This window comes from Vanellus vanellus, assembly GCF_965231255.1.
Source record: "Vanellus vanellus genome assembly, chromosome: 2".
NCBI classification, from domain to species: domain Eukaryota; kingdom Metazoa; phylum Chordata; class Aves; order Charadriiformes; family Charadriidae; genus Vanellus; species Vanellus vanellus.
In genome coordinates, this window is record NC_138906.1 from 112,164,754 (window position 1) to 112,184,424 (window position 19,671).

Genomic DNA, 19,671 nt, shown 5'->3' on the forward strand with positions numbered 1-19,671 from the left:
AAAATATTCTCTACAACCATAAATAAGATGAAAGTAGTAAGAAACCAAGACAAAGCCTACTTGATGTAAAAAATAAAGAAATCCTTACAACTGGAAATAAATGCTTTTTGTTACATTTTAATGCCCAATGGTATCCAACATAGCGGATACTTAGAAAGCATTAGATGTTTAAGATCTCATCCATTCTTTTAATAATGAAAAAGCAATATATTTTAATTTATTCTTTTCAGACAGCTGCATAATAATTCTTCATTTCCAGCTAGATGTTTTTCCACAACTAAAACATCTTAGATATATAAGCTTCTCAAACATTCTACCGTACTCCCTCCCCATTCCAAACAAGCTATCCCGGGTTCCTTTGAGGAACAACCTTGCACTCCCGTTCTTTTCTAGTGTCATTAAACTATTCCTAAAATTCTAACAAAAACACCCCAAACCAACCACAAAACCCACAATAAGCAGCTACTTACTTCTAAATTAGGATTTTCAGCAACTGCTGTCAGAACTACCCTACTTGCCAAAGCTTCTGCCTGAACAATTGTCTCAGCATCTGCAGAAACTGGCCAAGATGAAACATTGAGAATACACTGAAAGATCCCCGAATGACAAGGTAAGAAAAGTATTTTCAGATCGTTGGTAGAATAGGGTCCTACAATGGTTTTGTTCTTGAACACCAGACATTGGTATTTCACAGGATCCATCTGCAAAACAAAGTATCCATCATTTTCAACAGGCCTTTTGCCAGAGGACAGCTTCTTTCAAAACACCACATTTATCTGGCACCATTGCTCAACACAGACATTCTGTATATGTTTTTGCTCAATATTAATTATTATATCTTCATATTCATGTCCCACTTCCATCTCAATCAACTGTAGGCGTTTTCTTTTAAGGAGCTAGATAAGTCAGCCTGAAGGTTTCTGTGGTTTCTTTCCAGCATCTAGTGAAAGATCAACACTAGGATTATAGTATTTACTATATTTGAAAGTGAATTCATCAGTAAAACCCTGATTTTTGAGAAAGAACAGCAGCAAAATACATAAAGGCAATTCCATTTGGTGCTTTCTGCCATCAAAGACGGGAGGAAGAGGTATGGTGGAAGATTAATGGAAAGGTCAGTGGTTGGAGGTCACCAGTAAATCCTAGTGCAGATGCCTTGAAGTTTGTTGTGAACATACTCATAGATAATCTTCAAGCAAGAGAGACAGACTGCAAGTCATACTCAGTGTATCTCAGAGTTAACTCGACTGAAAAAAAAATGTTTTTTAAATATATTATGCAGCAAACAAATTAAATGTATATATTTATTCATTGAAACAACTGTAAACGGGCCTGTCAACTGTAAAGTAATTTCATGAAAAAAATCTCCTCCTGGTACAACAGAATCTCAGGTTTGAAGAGCTGCATAAGAGCCCCATAATACTGAGTGACTAGAAAAATATGTAAGAAATCTTAACTCTCATATACATACGTAGATATCTACAAAAACACAGAACTGTGGTTTGGCGATTTTTAAAGAGGAAATATTCAGAGAAAATGAGCACAAAACCAGAAGTCATACTCCTGGAAAGATACATGCTATATCTGCTGAAAAAATATACCTAAGGACCAATAGAATAAGGATTTGGTAAGACTTATAAGCAGCAATATATAAAGTGAATTACTGTCCATCATTTCTCAGTAATAAGGACCAAACAAAATCAGCAGAAACCAGGTAAAAAAAAGGAAAAAAAGCAGTAGTGCATAGAATCCACAACTCAACCGAACTGTGTACAACAGTACACAATTCAAAGGATTAACTAGACAAAGAGCCGTCCACCAAAAACTAGTAAGAGAAATAACATCTAGCTCAAAAGTTCCCAAGCATCCAACTGCCAGAAGCTCAGAGTACATTATGCTTGTTCTGTTGCTGTATTCTTCTCTAAGAGTATTCATCAGTAAAGGAAATTAAATTTTACTGATGGACCTTCAATCTAACTCACTCTTGAGATCTTTTAACTCTGGAACTATTGCTATTATGACAGAAGTAGATAGAATTTAACAAAATTACAGTGCAAGATGCCCAATCTATGGCCTACAAGCTACATGGAACCCACAGAACAACCCATCGAGCTTGAAGCCTGCACCAAATATTTCTCATTCTGTCACACAAGATCTCCTAATTTCAAAAAAAAGGGAGCAAACTGCACAAAATGCATTAGCAGTAGCAGTCCTCAGCGTGGATGCTTTCTTTTCTATGGTTGATTTTTCTTGCATAGAAAGGCGGGAATGAATAAGCAGTAAATTTAAACAGCACTTTACACATGCAAAACAAGTCTACAAGGCAATCCCATCATGTGGCATTTACCTCTCTATGCCTGCTTGTTGGAATAAGTCAAGTGGCCTGGCTGAAAGGGTAGCACTGCTTTTGTATTAACTATAAAATGGAAAAAAACTACAAATCTCTATAGAGGGCTGTAATTTTACGTATGACAGCTGGTAAGAGTACAGCATTATTCCTATAGCTTTATTAAAACAAAAAGATCTCTTACCTTTTCCCCATTAACTGAAACACTGAGTATTCCAACGCTGACCTGCAACCACCTTTCAGTTGGATTAAAAATGCTAAGAACTGCCTGTGATGCAATTCCCACGCAACAGGCATTAGGGAATTTCAATTCTTCTGGTACTTTTACATGTCCTTTGAAAGAAAATATACTCCTGTTAGTTCCAAGTACCCGGAAGCAAATCAGCACTCATGCTGCCACCATGTCTAGTTTACAAAGTCATTTGACAAATGCTTCATTACAGCAAGGAAATGTTTGACTCCTACAGTTTTCATAAGAAGGTTTTTTCCACAAGCCTGATATTCAGAATTTCAATCAATTGTTTCTAATTTGCATCTTACTTGGAGTTCTACTATCACGAACAAGAATACTTATTGAAACAGCACATCCCATGCAGACACTAACCCATGAAGTATATATATGCACACCTTATTAAAATACTCAGTGTCCACAATTTAATCATTATTAGCCCAACTCGGAAAGTGTGAATATCAGTATTCAACACTTTTAGAACATTTACACTGACCAAAAGCAAAATATTTTTTTTACCAGAGTGTAACTGTTACCAAAAAAGGTGTTCAGCCATTTTTTGCTACAGAAAATACTGAGTACTCCTAAAATAGATTTTTGCTGTAGAAGTACAGTCAAAAAGTTACCACCAAATCAAAAAGAAATCCTGCTTCCAATATTTTGCTTCTAGGAAGTCCTTACTTTTAAAATATTTAAAAATAATTCTTCCAGAGGAATTGCAACATTATAATGACAAGTCTGGAACACTGGAACAGGCTGCCCAGGGAGGTTGTGGAGTCCCCTTCTCTGGAGATTTTCAAGATCCACCTGGATGCAGTCCTGAGTAACGTGCTCTAGGCAATCCTGCTTTAGCAGGGCAGTTGGACTAGATGATCTCTAGAGGTCCCTTCCAACTCTGAAAATTCCACGATTCCCTGAACTCAAAAGGGGGTAAGAGTTCTCTGGCATGCTGAGGATCAATATTCATTACATCCAAAAACCCACTAATCGGTACTCATGTCAAATTAAAAATTTGACTGTCAGACACACATGTAAGTACCTGAAGTAGTTTTAGTTGCTTGAGTAACAAGCTCTATTTCAAAGCCACACACTCTTATTCCCCTCCAAAATAGAAAATTTAGCAGAAGTACAAAGGTGAAAACATAAACTAAGACTAGCATCACTGGAAATTAAGTTAAAAAACTCAAGTTTGCCAAAAATCACGTTTAGACTACATAGATATTCGGAGTTCAAACACATGTATAAAAATTTAGAAATTGTGTATATTAGAAACAGGCAAAGAGTAGGATAGCTCACATTTTATTATTTCAAAATGTACTAACAAGATCAGTGATTCAGAACAATCGATAAACAGAAAAAAAAATATAAACTGTCACAAATTCAAACCTTCGACCCCACTAGCTTTTGTCTGAAAGAATTAGCCAGATAAAAAAGTATGGCAAAAAACAACTAAAGAGACCATAGGTTAAAAGTTATCTTTAAAATGAAACGCTAAGTTGCATTGCTTGGGTTTAGAGCTAAGTCAAGACACAGAGAAACAGCAGGAAGTACAGAAGGAACACAGCAGCTTGTCTTTCCCTTTCATAACAAGAAAACAGCTTAAGCCTTCCACTCTTCTCCTAGGATTTTTTTGGCTTAACTGACAGCTAATATCAAGTTAGGCTGGAGACAAATGTCACCTACTTGTCCACATAAAATACAACTATGTCCAACATAAAATACAATTTCCAGAGCATGCCTTGTCTTGCCTAGCATGAACTACAGATAGGATTTCTCTTCCTCCTATGAAAGACAGTTCTAGATCCTTTAAACAAACACAAAGCCACCAAATGCTGAAGAATGCTGAAATTCTTCTAGATCACAGAAAATTTCTTTTAAGACCATTAGGGGGACTACGAGAACAGACATTGAATTCAGAGAACATCATTAAATAAGGAAAATTAGTAATACCTTTTTTTTAAATAACAAAGCTTGTGTAAAGAATAATTGTGGTTACACTTAGTAGTCACCTTAATTTTATTTACTGTTACATTAGCATCCTCATTATCACTATTCTTGCTCACAGCTGTATTTAAAACACACTAAAAAACACACTTACCAATACCAGGTGACTTTGTCAACTCCCACTCATTTCCAACAGCTCCAAGAGGTTGTCCCGTACATGGTTTTATATTTAAGATATTCTTGTTCCAGGAAGTAGAGTGTGGATTACAAAGTGGAGCTGCACCCAAAGAGCCAGGACCAATATTCGGACCTAAAGGAATTCCTACCATAAGTGGATTCTCAACATGTCCCGCTGGGATAGCGGAACAAGGAAGCCCTGCTGGAAGACCAAAACCTGCAGAGCTGCAACCATGAAACTGAGACAAAACTGTATTTCCAGTAGATGGTATATTTCCCAGATGCTGTTGTGCAAACGGAGTTGTTGCAAGAGAACGTCCTGTAAGCAATGTGGGAACAGAAGAAGAAATTGCTTGGCTCTCAGAGGTAGTGACGTGGGATTTAAAGCTTGAAATAGGAACATATTGTTCACCAGATGAGTTTTGATTAAATGGCATATAAGTGCTTAATCCAGGATATATGGGTAATGCATTCAAAGATGGTAATCCTTGTCTCTGTGCTTTGCTTGTTTGATCCTGATGCACCTCTTGTGTGTCAACATTAACAGAAAGTGGCTGAAAGATGCAGAATTTACTTGGTAAAGTTGATTTAACATGGTCTAGCTCTTTATGATTTGCTGCTACATTTGAAGGAATAGATGAAAGCTGCTTTTCATTCTTCAGAAAGCCTTCTTTGGACAGTTCTTGACCCAGTACATCATCAAGTTTTCTTTTAAGACCTGCGAGTTCATCTTCTTTTGTCTGGTCAACACTAAGCAGTGCTTCTTTTCTATGTCTTTGACATGAGTTGTCTTCTAGATTTTCATTTGTATGTTCCTGTGAAGGAGTTGGGCTGGCTCGAATTATTGTTGTACTCAGTTCACTAGCATTTTCCCTCTAGCAAACAAATACAATATGCAGTATTACAAATTTTAGAGAAGGAAATAGGATACAGAAAACAAGACAGACCTTAACAGTACTGCCATTCAACATAAATAATCAAGTTTAAGTCTTGCCCGAAGTTTTGCTTTTGTAACATCTGTGGTCCTCACCTTAGGAAAAAAAAAAAAAACCAACATGCAACTTCATCCTGTTTGCTGTCTAAAGTCATATTCTAGCTAGGTGTACTGGGTCTGGCTGGGATGGAGTTCATTTTCTTCATAGTAGCCACTATAGCACTGTATTTTTAGATCTGTAACCAAAACAATGTTGATAATACACCAGTGTTTTGTTTTAGCTATGGCTGAGCACACTGTGTCAAGGCCTTCTCCATTTCTCACTCTGCCACTCCAGATCATAGGCTGGGGGTTGGCAAGAAGTGGGAAGGGGATATAGTCAGGACAGATGACCTCAGCTGACCAAAGACAGAATCCATACCATGTAATACCATCCTCCGCAAATAAAACTGGGGGGGGAGTTTTTCCAAAGTAGCTGTTGCTTAGAGACTGGCTGGGCATTTATCTGCTGGTATGCATGGTGTAGAAGGAATTAATGCACCTTATCCTCAGAGTCTTGGGATTTTTGTACTTAGATATCAAAGCAAGAGAAAAGAAGTACAAACCACAAACCAGCATACATACAAATGTCTTTCAAGGAATCTCCTATTGGATTGACTGCCAAGAGCAGAAGCAATTACACTCTCTCACGCACTATTCATAGCTACTAACAATAGCATTGGCACTAATGAATGTATGAGGATCATCCATGAGAGAACCACCCTCCCATAACTGGCATCACACTTCGCAGTCTTAACAATACAGTGGATGGAATTCCAGGTATTTCCTCTACCCATCTGAAAAAATGAAAGTGTTCGTTAGATGTGCTAAAATGTTAATTTTTTCTTGTGAAGTACATCCAGATCACAGATTCCATTTTCAAAAATGGAGTTTCAAAATAATTTTTAAAAGTTTCAAACCCAAAACTAGACAGTGTGGTATCAAAGCAATCAGACGTCATCTCAGGACAGGTGTACCTAGAGAACTCTGACACAGGAACAAGACTCAAAAGGATGAAGAGTATCTACAGTATAAAGCAATTGTTCAGCTTAAGTAAACAGGACTTGGGAGGCAGGGCAAGGCATGTGAAAGAAGGGAAAAACAATAAAGTAGTTTTTCGCATTATTGTAAAAAAGTAAGCTGCAAGTTACAATGCTTTAAAAAGGGCATTCAGGGCGGCCGCCTGAGGTGCGAAGGCTCACCTCTGACAACCTGACCCTAGCGTTACAGGGAAAGGGCACCACTGGTTAAACAGATCAGGCTACAGAAAGTATTCAGATCTGAAGATAACACCAATACAAACATTCTTGTCATCTGTAAGAAGCTTCAGGCAAGGGACATGAAAGTAGCTCTTAACAAGTACCAATGAGATGAAGGTCTCTCAGTCGGTCTCTCTCAGCGTAAAAGATTATTAACCCAAAGGAATAAATTAACACTGCAGCGTTATACGTGGGACTTATAAACATACTCAAATACAAATGTAAAACTTTGCCAAAGTACTTGAGGATCTCCTTGCAAAAGCACCCCAGGGAACAAAGACTACTCAAACAGCAACATCTCTTCAAGACAGAGGGGCAAAGTAGTATGCAGCCACTTTTATCAAAGCATCGAGAGCCACCTGTTTGCCTGAGATGACAGGAATCTACAGCCATATGCATTTCTAACATGAAACAGACCCAAGAGCTCTTGCTATGCCAGCACTGACTGTAAGCAAATACCCATTTAAATTTGGCGTTGTGTTCCTTCCGTCAGGATTGTGATTCCCACCGGAAACATCAAGATGGAAAAGAACAGATATCTCCTGTGTAACCTGAGCACCTAGACCCTAGAACAAAATGGGCTATAGGCCAGAACACACACTTCCTTCTTCCTGATGCTTTCTTTCAGCATGAAGGAACATTGCTGCTGGTGTTCCTACAGGAGGAAGAGAAGGCTTCACTAAACTTTCACGAGCCACCAGTCCTGAAAAGCCTCTCTCACTGCAAATGAAAAAAAAAAAAAAAAAGTACAATAGAGGGCATTTCTATTTCCTGTGTTAGAGGAATCCACAACTGAAAGACATTACAAAATAAATGTAACCACTCAGATTTACTCAGGTACGGATGCAGTCAGAGAGGCTTTTCAGCTTTTGTTTATTTGCTTTTTAAAGTTCAATCCATATTTCCACACACTTTAGAAAGGGGAAGGCATAATGGAAAGATTCCAGATTCCAAGGGACCCATAGATTTAGATAAAAGAATGCCAATTATCTTAATCAGCATAAGATTGCAAGTCTGAACAAAAATTTCACTCCCAGAGTACACTCTTTGCTAAAGCAGTAAAAACAGTCAGAATGACTGTCACAAGATAGAAAATAATAGCTGCAGTCCTGAAAAAAGAAGTTAATGCTAAAATACATATTTATAAACATTTCTCCAGGAAAAAAAAAATAATCTCTTAACAGCTGAAGCTGAGCAGAAAGGGAGCCTCAGGGGTGATGAAAGCAGATACAGATTCTACAATACTGCATTCCAAGAACAGAATGACTTCATAAATTGAGGGAAAAATAAAAGGGGAAAAATACACCAACTCAAACTTTTTTTGAAAGTTAGCAGTTCTTTGGCTGTTTTACTGTGTTTATATTCATTAGAGCTCGTGCATTTAATGCAATCTCTTTCAGAATTTAAAGTTCTGAAACTCAGGAGCCGGGGAGAAGCAGAATACCTTTTCCCTAAGCACACAGCATGTCCTAAACTGTTCTGAAACCCTTACAGTTTTTCTAATCTAAAATTATTTTGACCATTTAAGGGTTTGGTTTGGAGGTGAAGGGGAGGTGTTTTGTTTGTTTTAAAGAAATGGAATTAATACATATTTACAGTTCCAGATTATCTTACCCAGTATGTCTCCGAATTATGCATTACAGCTGTGTTCTTAAGGGTACTGTCAGATGCAGAGATGTATGTTAATCTGCTCATGCTAGGACTTGAGTAAACTGTCTGAGGTAGAACACTCTCTTTGCAAGAAGATTCCTGATAATGAGATGTGCAAGTAAAGTCAGTTTCAGACCTGAAAAACAGATTTCAAAGCTTGTCAGTATTAGAATATATTTATAACACTGCCCCCAAGAAAAATCAATGCTACGCATCAGCTACACTACTCTAGAAGTCAACTTACATCGCCATTCTGTTTAGTACAGTCAGTAGAAATAAGAAATCAGCTCTCTATTAACCTTTACAAGTTCTGCCTTTGATGTACATAAAACTTATTTTCATTGGATATACATCCATAAGGCAAAGCATCAGAGTTCTACAACTGAACTCAAATGCTAAGGTCGCAGAAACAACACAACAACTTATTAAAAGAAAAAAGGTGAATCAATATACTTTTATCTGACTAGATGGAAGAATTTTCTATTCACTGCTGAGATTCTCTTCATTTCACACACCTGAAAACACAGGATCTCTCACCACTTTGTCAAACAAGAAGAGATAACGTGAAAACAATTAAAGTCACTGACATTTTAATTGGAAATACCAATCTATTTAACATGCAAAAATACATATACTTCTGCACGTTCTAACTTCTGAGAAATGCCAGACAGCCTGTAATTCTAATATCATGTACGACACGCTAACTGTAGTTAAGTATCAAACAGTGACCTTAAAAGTTAAGGCAAAGAAATCAGTTGCCTCTTCTTTTTATGAGCATACACATTGCACTGGCTACTGGCCTTGTTTATATGTTTAAGAGTACACAATCAACTTAGTTGCAATCTTATACTTTATATAACAGTTATTGTTATGGGAGCTCATTAAAAAACATTGCCTTTCAGTTGCTAAAAAAGCCTTAAATCTTAGGCACAATATGCAGTTTCAAAATGTGAAGTGATTAAAAGCAATACAAATATTTCTACCCACCCTCTCTCACAACAAGCAGTAGCATGAATCAGAGAACCAAACTGAGTGAAATACAAGTTTAAAAAACGCACATCATCATTGGTCTATACAATGTCAAGCTTTGTTATCCTGTAATTAACATTATAACCCCCAATCAAACAGCTTTATTTGTAATAGATGAATTACACTAGAACAACAGTTAATAAATATGGGATTTTATAGCTCCATCAACAAAAAGTTTTAGGTATCTGAGGTATATGACTAGCTAACAGGCTGAATATTTTATCTTCTTGCATTACTGGATAATCCTGAGCAGAAACAGCAGCGTTCCTATCCAGCACTTCTGTTCCATCAGGTCAGTTAGGAAAATAAAAGGTTAACAATTGCCTAAGACTGCTTCCCCATACAGATAATAAAAGCAAACAGAAAGTAGTCTTAGCATAATAAAGATCTTCTATAAACTGAGATAAAGGACAACATTAAACTAAAACTTGACCCCTCAAAAATCCTCATGAAATAGTAAGTATCTTCTAACCAGCCCCAAGAAATTTACCCTGAAAATGCTGTTCCAGAAGTGTCACTAGGAGAAGAATGGATTAGCGGTGAAGTTGAAGGTCTGAAGCTACACTGCTCATCCTCCAGAGGCTGCAAGTCGCATTCAGGTAGAATGGGTTTATGCTCTGGTAAATAAACAGAATTTAATAACGGTATTTATTTAAGCACAGGGAATGAGTCTACTGTCAAGAAAAACTTTTTCAACAACTGGTTACATTTATATAGGTTTACTTACCAGTACTATTCTGGGAAGTTGGGGAGGGCTTCTCAAAAGTTACATGTTTCGCATTCCCACTGCAAGCAGTACCGGCATCTCTGTTTCTCTTCTCTACTTTTGCATTTTGCTCCTTTCCATCATTGTTCAATTTCTGCGTAGACTTTGCTTGTGTAGGACTTACTAAGACATATTTACTAGATTGCTTGCCAGGTTTTAAGTTGCTGAGTGATAGAGTGTTTCCTGTACTTCTCTCCACCAAATCGTTACATGGTTCAGGAACAGCATTTATTGCTTGATTTACTGTTTCTGTGTCTTCCCTGATACAACATCTGCTAGTGAGATCGGTGGTTTGGTAAGCATGCGGACTTCTCTGTGCCACTTCCGTTTTTGCTGCTAGAGGAATTCCACATGTCTGTGCTCCATTTCCAGTAGGTGAGGTTTGGGTATCAAGCACGTCTGATCTAAGATCAGCATTCACTGACTGTAAATGTTTACTATTTACCAAATTTGACAACTTTTCTGAATACTCAACACTATTTGCAGTTACATCTTCATGGTTGGGAACACCAGACAGACTAGAGAAATTCTGAATATCATTTTTTTCATTAAAATAATCCAAAAATCGCTTCTCTATTTCTTGCTGCTTGCTATGATCATTTATCAAGTCTTCTGCAAGAGTATCCTCATTTTTATCTTTACCCAGTAAAAAGGTATCAAGCATAAGGTTCTGGACAGACACTTCAGGTTTCACAATACTCTCATACTCACTTTCGTGTCCAATCTCATCTGTTTTTTTGAGGTATTTTTCCATATCAAATGCACTATTTTCCACATTGCCAGAAAACACCTGATTAGCTGAGAGTTCCGTCTCTTTAACAATTCCAGGAAGGAAACATGTTCTTTTACTTTTCTTAGAGAGTGCCATCATCATAGCAGCTAGCTGGGAAGGATCAGCACTGGAGGAAGCATTAGCAATAGCAGAGGCAATTGTGCTAATACTCAGGACAGAGTCAGAATGATTAGATAAGCCGTCTTCAAACTTGTCTTTATGAATTCCATCCTACAACAAACAAAAATTAGTTAAGCACCAAACTAAGAAATTTTTGTTTAGTGTTTTGGGTTTTGTGTTTTGGTGGTTATTGTTTTGGTTTGGTTTTTTAATTATTTTACATTTTGGTATATGGTAATATATTTACATTTCTAGTTGTCACATTTTTAATCGCCTGTCAAGAAAAAATACTGCAATAGACATAACTCATGGTACTGATTTTAAGTCTACTCCACAAAGTTTTTTTCAAAAGATTAAATAAAGATTGACTTAGTTCCTGTAAAACCTTTAAAATCGTACAATGTTTTAATTCAGTTGGAAGACCTGGGAGTAAAATCCCATCAGGAATAAACAGCAGAAAAGAAGCAACCATGACCAAATATACAGTATCTTCCCAATTAAGTTTAGATCATCTGCCTCTCTACAAGGGGAAAACAAAGCTATTTACAGTTTTCTCCACCACTCAAGTCTGATTTCTTCTTTATTTTTCACATTGACTATTTTAGCAAAGGGCATGGAATAAGTAGTCAGTCACGTCCAGAATACAATCTCTACCCACTTCTCAGATACACAAACATTCAGGGAGAAAAGAAAGCATCTGTCCTGTAGATATGCATGCATCTCTTCACAACATCCTCATAAAGAGACCAACGAAGTGTGGAGCAGGTAAGTAGACCATGACTGGACTCAAAACTGGCTGACCTGCCAGACTCAAAGGGTTGTCATCAGCAGCACAAAGTCCAGCAGGAGGTCAGCCACTCACTAGCGGAGTACCCCAGGGATCAAGATGGAGGCCAGTACCATTCAACATCTTCATTAACGACATGGATGATGGGGCAGAGTGCACCCTCAGCAAGTTCGATCACCATACAAAATTGGGAGGTGCAGTTGATACACCAGGAGAGTGGGCTGTCATTCAGAGGGCCCTCACCAGGCCAGAAAAAACAGGCTGAGAAGAATCTCTTTAAGTTCGAAGGAAAATGCCAAGATCAGTCCCTGGGGAGGAATAACCCCAGGCACTTGTACAGGCTGGGGATCGACCAGCTGGAAAGCAGCTTGGCAGAAAAGGACTTGAGGGTCCTGATGGACATGAAGTTGACCATGAACCAGCAACATGCCCTTGCGGCAAAGGCGGCCAACAGCATCCTGGTCTGCAGTAAGAAAAGAGTTGCCAGCAGGAATAGGGAGGTGATTCTTCTCCTCTACTCAGCACTGGTGCAATTTCATCTGGAGTGCTGTGTCCAGTTATGGACTCCCCAACACAAGAGAGATGTGGACATACTGGAGAGAGTCTAGTGAAGGGCCACAAAGCTGAGTAAGAGCTTGGAGCATCTGTCACTTGAGGGGAGTTCTGGAATTGTTTAGCCTCAAAAAGACAAGGTTCAGGAGGAAATCTTATCAATGTGTCTCAATACCTGATGGGGAGAAGAGGGGAGTGGGGAGGAGTAAAGATGGACCCAGATTCTTCTCTGAGGCATCCAGGAAGAAGGAGGCAATGGGCACAATATCAAATACAGGAAATTCCATTTAAACATAAGAAAAAGATTTTTTATGTCAACATGATCAAATGCTGGAACAGGTTGAGAGAGAGTCGAGTCTCCATTCCTTGGAGATATTCAAATCATGACTGGACTTCAATCAACCTGCTCTATTTCACCTGGCTTTGAGAGAGAAGGGATGGACTAGATGATCTCCAGGAATGCCTTCTGACTTCAACCATTCTGTGACATGCCTGTGTTTGAAAACATATTTAGCATCCATATCAGACTGAGGGTAACCTAAAGTTGTACAAATTGAGGGTGGGGTAGATTAGAATCTGGATATACATTATCAAGACCCCAAATTACTCATTTTGTATCTAGAGCAATAGAGATAAGGATAAATTAGAAAGAAATGGAATTAGGGCAGTACACAGACGAGCGATCCAACCAGTCCTTCTGCATTTAAATCTGCAGCTTTCATTATTTGATCAGCTAAACCAAGTCAAACTTGCTAGCTACTGATTCCTCTCAGTGACCATGCAGGAGAAGGGCTGTTTCTGTAACTGAATGGATCTGTATGTGTTCTGTCTGATAACAAACAGAACATGACATGTTAAGGCAGAGAAGGGAGGTGTCTAGGATTACCAAATTGAAAATACACCTTTTAGACTTACACCACATTGATATTTTTGAATTTTATCAAGTAAAAGACTTTATTCACATGCTAAAGACCAGTTGTTTCAGTAAAAAAAAAAAAAAAAAATAGAAGGGAAAGACATAGCTGAAATTCAGAAACTTGATCGCAGAACATCAATAGACTAGGTATCTGGAAAACTATGGCCTGACAGACCAAGCAACTCCAAAAGTGCAGTAGGGAGAAAAAGGAAAGTGAGGTGGTGATAGTAACACCTGACTCGCTACAGGATCCTGGCATTCTAATGAAATGATCCTAACAAACAGTGGCACTTGCTATGATTCAAATTATCAATATAAAAAGCAGTGAGCCGATACGAAGGTCAAAATTTGGTCATATCAAAAAAACAATAATAAATTGAGTTATTTGAATTTTGTTCAAGTTCATAGTTGCACTTAATAGAAAAATACAAGAGAAATACCTTTGCTTTACTGTTGGTAGCAGCTTCTGTATTAATGCCTTCATGTATTCCAGCTGCAGTATCCATCCTATGCCATGCATCTTCACAGCTGGTAGAGTTTGCACGTTCTTTTTTTTGTGCTTCTAAATCATCTCAGAACAAAGAAAAAGACAGGGAATTAATTTACAGTAAGTAAATTGCCTAAACACCTGCATTCTTGTGATACACATGATCCCTTAATGCTCTTTAATAGAAAAAAAGCTGTTATCATGGCACAAACCCAAATACTGCAAGCATCAATTGTTTCCTGTACAGTACTCAAAGTTTACATTCAGGTCACAAAATTAGCTGGCATTACGAATACCATGCTCATACTCTTCAAATTTTATTTTCAAGTAGCTTATCATATTAGCATAAGCTAAACACACATTTTCTTAAAATGGTGTTTGCAAGATAGTATGAACATAGACCAAGCCCCAGTAGAAAACCAGAAGAGTTAAATATGAGTAAAGCCAATTTTCTTATGCTGGAGACAAAGTTTGAGGTAGATAGCAGTGAAGTGACGATTTTGAAGGAGGGAGAGGTATGTTTCTGAAACCATCAACATCATGAATAGCCTTGATTAGGGGATCAAACCCAAACTAGGAGGTATTGTTCCTATGAGATCTAGAGTCTACCATTTCAACAAATGAGCTCCTGCTTGAAAGAAAACATCTGGACTCCCTAGAACACCAAACCTGACTTTTAAAGGTGTTCTAATTGTGATTAAAAAAAAGTCTGAAGCACCAAACATTTTTGGTTTGGGTTGGGGTTTTTTTGGGGGGTGGGTGGGGTGAGGTTATTTTCCTTTGGGTCGTCCCCCCCCCCCTTTTTACTTCTGTTCTTACAGTAGATATTTATGATTTGGATATACTTTGTATTTCAAGTAACACCTTCCTTAGGTTGCTGACCTCTCAGCTTCCTCTCCAACTGCTGCTCCTTAAGCAGGAATTGTATACTGGTAATGCTGATAAAGATTATTATTGTCAGTACAGTATTGCCAGAAAAATCAGATGGCGTTAAACTATTATCTTGGCCACAAAGTGACCCAAATACCTACTTTCTCTAGCATTTATAGCAACATCCATATCAAAAGAACTGTAGAGAACATTAAGGTATTTTTCTATTATTCAAAGAAACAATTATAACTATAAATTGACCAGAGGTCATTAACTCAATGAACTCCTGCTATTTTTTGACAAAAAAGAAACAGACTACTGTAGAGTGAATTTAAGCACACTAACACCAGATTAAAAAAAAAAAAAAAAAAACAAAACATTAGAGACCCTTTAAAAATATTTGCAAGGTCCCAGCATGAGGAAAATTTCAGCTGTAAAGCTGTTTCAAGGAAGCAGGCTCCATGCTGTACAAGCAGGTTCACAAAGACTGATGTGTCCACAGTTCTATCAAGAGCAGTATAGATGCTTTAAAATATACTCATCCTTTCCTAAACATCCCTTAAGTTGACAGGCATATATATGCACCAAAATGCGTGTTGCGATCTTTACATACAAAATTTTGGAGGAACTTCCTAAATTATTACTTTCACTTAAGCAGATATCATGGCAGTGTAATTATTTCTTTTAAAGATGGCAGGAAAAAAATGTAGACTATGTTTTATGCGCACACTGTCAGCTCAGCTATAACCCAAATTGTTTTCCTTCTTTCCCTACATCTTCCATACCTATATGAGAAAATAGACCAATTTTCTGGGGGTTTTGCTTGCTTGTATTTAGCAACCCATTTATATAGCTTTTTCAACATGAAAATTTTCAACATGAAAACTCTGAACAGACTTTAATTATTACAAGGCATCCTAGTAGTTATCCAGCATCTGGAAATGCTGAAATATCCAAGACAGTATAGGGCAGTACTTGGTATTAGAATGTTCTCTCTTGTAAGTGTTTAGGTTCTGTGTTTTCTGGGAGAAGGAGGGGTGGGGAAGGTACTCACAGCAACAAAGATATTTGGTGAATGAAAACGAGAGTCTTTCTATCATGGATTATTCTTAATACTCTTTAATAGCTATATATAAGTAGTTCTTAACTACTCTTATAACCACTGTCTAGAGCTGACCCTTCTGTTCTATAATTACCTGGAAACACCTCAGACAACTGCGAAATCTCTTGGCCGGTGTGACCTCCTGGTGAATCAGATTGCCTTAGCAAAGCAACAGGTTGCCTTTTCTTCGGAGATGTAATATAGTAACCAAAAGATGGCTATAAAAAAAAATTAAATTACCTTAGAATACAACATGAGTAAATTTAATCATCAATGAATAGATTCAGTGGGCTTGCAAAGCACTTTCAGCCACAGTGGCTCCCCAGCTAGTGTTTGGCTTTAAGAAATAACCTATGCCTCCTAGCATTGCAAATGCCGAATGCAAATACATACCCTTCCAAAATATACATAAAATAAACTAACAACTTATTTATACTAGTTAGACAAAAGAAAGTACATATGCTCTTATGATCTCTGCCTGGAGGCATGCTCTGTCACTCAGCCTCTGACTGCACCAGGACAGAACATGTCAACTCTACCAATTCACCAGGACACGACTGAATTACACAAGCATATTTGATTTCTCCCTCGCATTGCATACACTACCCCACTTTTTTTTTTTTTGTCTGCAACACAGATGAGATACTGCCTACGAAGAGCAGATAAAAGAGACAGGTATCAGACAGATGCAAGAAGCATACAGAAGTATGTTGATAAGTTAGGGTCTAGATGACTACATTTTTACTGAAGTTGCACATTTGCCTAGATAGCACATCAACTCTCAATAGCCATTCAAAGACCCTCACTGTTCAAACACCCCTGTTTGAGCAGCATTTCATTCAACTACTATGTAGATCTTTTGCTTGGAGCTCCAATGTACACTCATTATGGTGTACTTTTCTCTCTCTAATCTTATACATAATTAGTTCCTGACCAAAAGGTGAAGACCAAGATTCACTGATAACACCGGCCAGCCTTCACACCAGAAATTCCAAGTGGGAAACAAAAGCCAATCCAGACCTGTCACACAGAGAACTTCCTTCACAAGGGAACTTAGAAAAGTAGTTTTCAGAAAGAATTATTTACAATATAAAAAAAAGTAGTGCTAGCTTTTTTGTTCTTGTCCTTTCCTTGTGTCTTAATATTAACATTAAGATACATACCCGTTTCACATCACTGCCTCCACCAAGACAACCAAGAGCTTCAGATCTCTGCCCAAAGAACTCCCCCAAAGACAAACGTAAATAACTGGCATCTTTATCAAGATCAGATGTTCTCGGCAGAATGCAGCTATTGGCAGATCTCCATGAAGTATCTGCTAACTCAGATGCATTTAGAATGTCTACTTTTTCCACCTGCAGACAGACATTTCAGAAGTTGTAACTTGGAAATAAATTAGAGAACTATTCTGTTTACATTGAGATAATTAGTTACCTGCACAAGTTTGCGTGCTTTTTCAAATTCTTCCTGGTCTTGTGCAATCATAGCTGCTGCTTCAGCTTAAATCCAAAGGGAACATTTATTAAAATAAGGCATGAGTTATTAAGCACTGTCATTACTATTTTGCATCTTTAAACTAAATTTTGAGGGACAAATATTGCAATATTTAATTCTACATCTGAGACAGTTTAGGACACACTAGGAGCTACTCCATCCCGCTGAGGTGACAACAGTTCATACGAAGTTTGTTTTAAATGAGTACTCCCTGGATCTTTAGGAATCAAGGTAAAAGCAGCATTCAGTTAACAAACTTAGTGGTTTTAGTCTCTTACAGCCCTAACCACAAATCAAACTATAACTTTTCATAGGATATGCTAAACATACTAGCTAGAATTGACCACCATATGGTTACTTCCAAACAAATTTTTACTACATTCGGTTTTGAAAGTTTCATCAATGTGGTACCTATGATCTGTAGTGAAAGAGAAAGACTGGTTTGTACCAGTGCATTAAATACCTGTGCAAATTAGCAGGCCAAATGAATCAATACTTTTAAATTCAAATGCTTGTATTATTTCCAGTTACCATTTACAGGGCAATGAACACAAAGTCTCTTCACCAAAATTATGTGAAAAACTGTTGATCAAGAGAGATTGCTCTACCACCTTATTTCAATGTTAATGTACCATTAAGCCCATCCAAACTTATAAAATATGTGGCCTTTTACACACAGCATCCCTAGTCATGGAGGGCACAGGGCAAGTGGAGGAATAAGTCAAGAACAGCCACAAACTTGTAAAGTGACTACAGCTGTCGTCCATAAAATTACTTATGGGAAGTTGCAATACATACTCTGAGGACAGAAACAATGTTGGAATGCATCTTTATTGAGCAATCCAACTGCATTTCGTAAAAGTAACCTAGCACTATCCATGACACATTACTATATCCAGTTGAACTCTTAAGTTCAGTTCTTTCTTAATCCTCTGTATAAGCCATACAGCTCTCTGAAGACTTCCTGAAGCATCGAACTGTCAAGTGAGCAATCTTGCACTATTCTATACAAGAATACACCATGTGCACAGTTTGCTGACAGAGACTCAGAAGCATCATATGTAACATTTCCTTTCTGTCCCTACCAATAAAATCTCTCAGCAGAGCTCTCAAGCATCACACTTGAGCACTGCAGACAGACAGGCAAACTAGCAGCCAGAAAAATGCTAACCACATTGCATTTTTCTACCACATCTTCTACCATGCAAATAAGTAAGCAAATCAGCTCAAAAGCAGGATTGCTTTTGAAAACCCATCAGGTGGGAAAAAGCTAAACAGCCTTGGAACAATTTACAACAGTCAAATATGCTAATCACCCAAAACCCCGAGCCTGAGATGCAGGAAATAAAGTATCAGAAATAAACTGGCATTTGACAAATAATGGAGGAGCTCTGCTTTACTGACATCATAGATAAGGAAGTTTCTACCACATTGGATCATATTTGTTTGCTCCATCTGAGAACCACTACAGCAGTGAAAAACATTATTTCAACTAATCAGCCCTGTTTGATCACTCATTCAAAACAAGGCAGCAACATATACAGTATTCTCTTTGAAAGAAGAACCTTGAATGGACCATAGACTTCAGTAGAATACATTAGTCCATCCAGATGAGAGCTACAGGAGTTTTGCTCATACAATAGGTATCAGCAACACATATTAGAATGCTTTTTAAAACAAAAGACTCTTCATGGGAAGAGTAGGAAACATGGAAAGAAGCTATCAACTAAAACTAATGATAATATCATTGTAGGCTACTATCAACATCACCTTCCAAATTATTTGTAGTATCTAAAGCCTGGAGGTTTTGCAACACCAAATACTGATTTGTTCAAGTGGGAAAAAAAAAATAGGAAGTTTACTTAACACTATTACAGGTAACAAAAGCTAACTAAAAAGGAAAAAGATTACATACATCCAGTAACAAACTCCTCATTTATTTTATCATCTTCAAACAGATTTAAATCTTGTTCTTCATCAAACGAAGTATAATACGCAAGATCAGTTACCCATTTGCCCTCTTCATTTTGATAGACAACGCTGTGTGGTAAATCACCTGAAAGATATATGAAATGCTACACTGTTGATTAAAATTAAAAGAAATACGGCAAAGTCTCTTTAGATTAAGGAGTTCAAAAACAACATAGCTCAAAATGCTGCAAATGCAAGCTTAAACTAGTTTCATCATCAAATAAAC

General features: G+C 37.6%; 1 protein-coding gene across 1 annotated transcript in view; it reads right to left on the bottom strand.

Annotated features, from left to right (window-relative positions):
- Window positions 1-19,671, bottom strand: part of CEP192 (centrosomal protein 192) — a gene marked incomplete at its 5' end in the record, with an annotated part of 76,244 nt that overhangs the window by 44,723 nt on the left and 11,850 nt on the right. Inside the window, 11 exons of the mRNA XM_082499212.1 lie at window positions 471-701; window positions 2,532-2,680; window positions 4,675-5,572; window positions 8,544-8,715; window positions 10,099-10,225; window positions 10,336-11,377; window positions 13,962-14,092; window positions 16,075-16,198; window positions 17,144-17,335; window positions 17,415-17,479; window positions 19,390-19,530. Coding sequence (XP_082355338.1) covers window positions 471-701; window positions 2,532-2,680; window positions 4,675-5,572; window positions 8,544-8,715; window positions 10,099-10,225; window positions 10,336-11,377; window positions 13,962-14,092; window positions 16,075-16,198; window positions 17,144-17,335; window positions 17,415-17,479; window positions 19,390-19,530 — 3,272 coding nt within the window. The remainder of the gene's footprint in view (window positions 1-470; window positions 702-2,531; window positions 2,681-4,674; window positions 5,573-8,543; window positions 8,716-10,098; window positions 10,226-10,335; window positions 11,378-13,961; window positions 14,093-16,074; window positions 16,199-17,143; window positions 17,336-17,414; window positions 17,480-19,389; window positions 19,531-19,671) is intronic.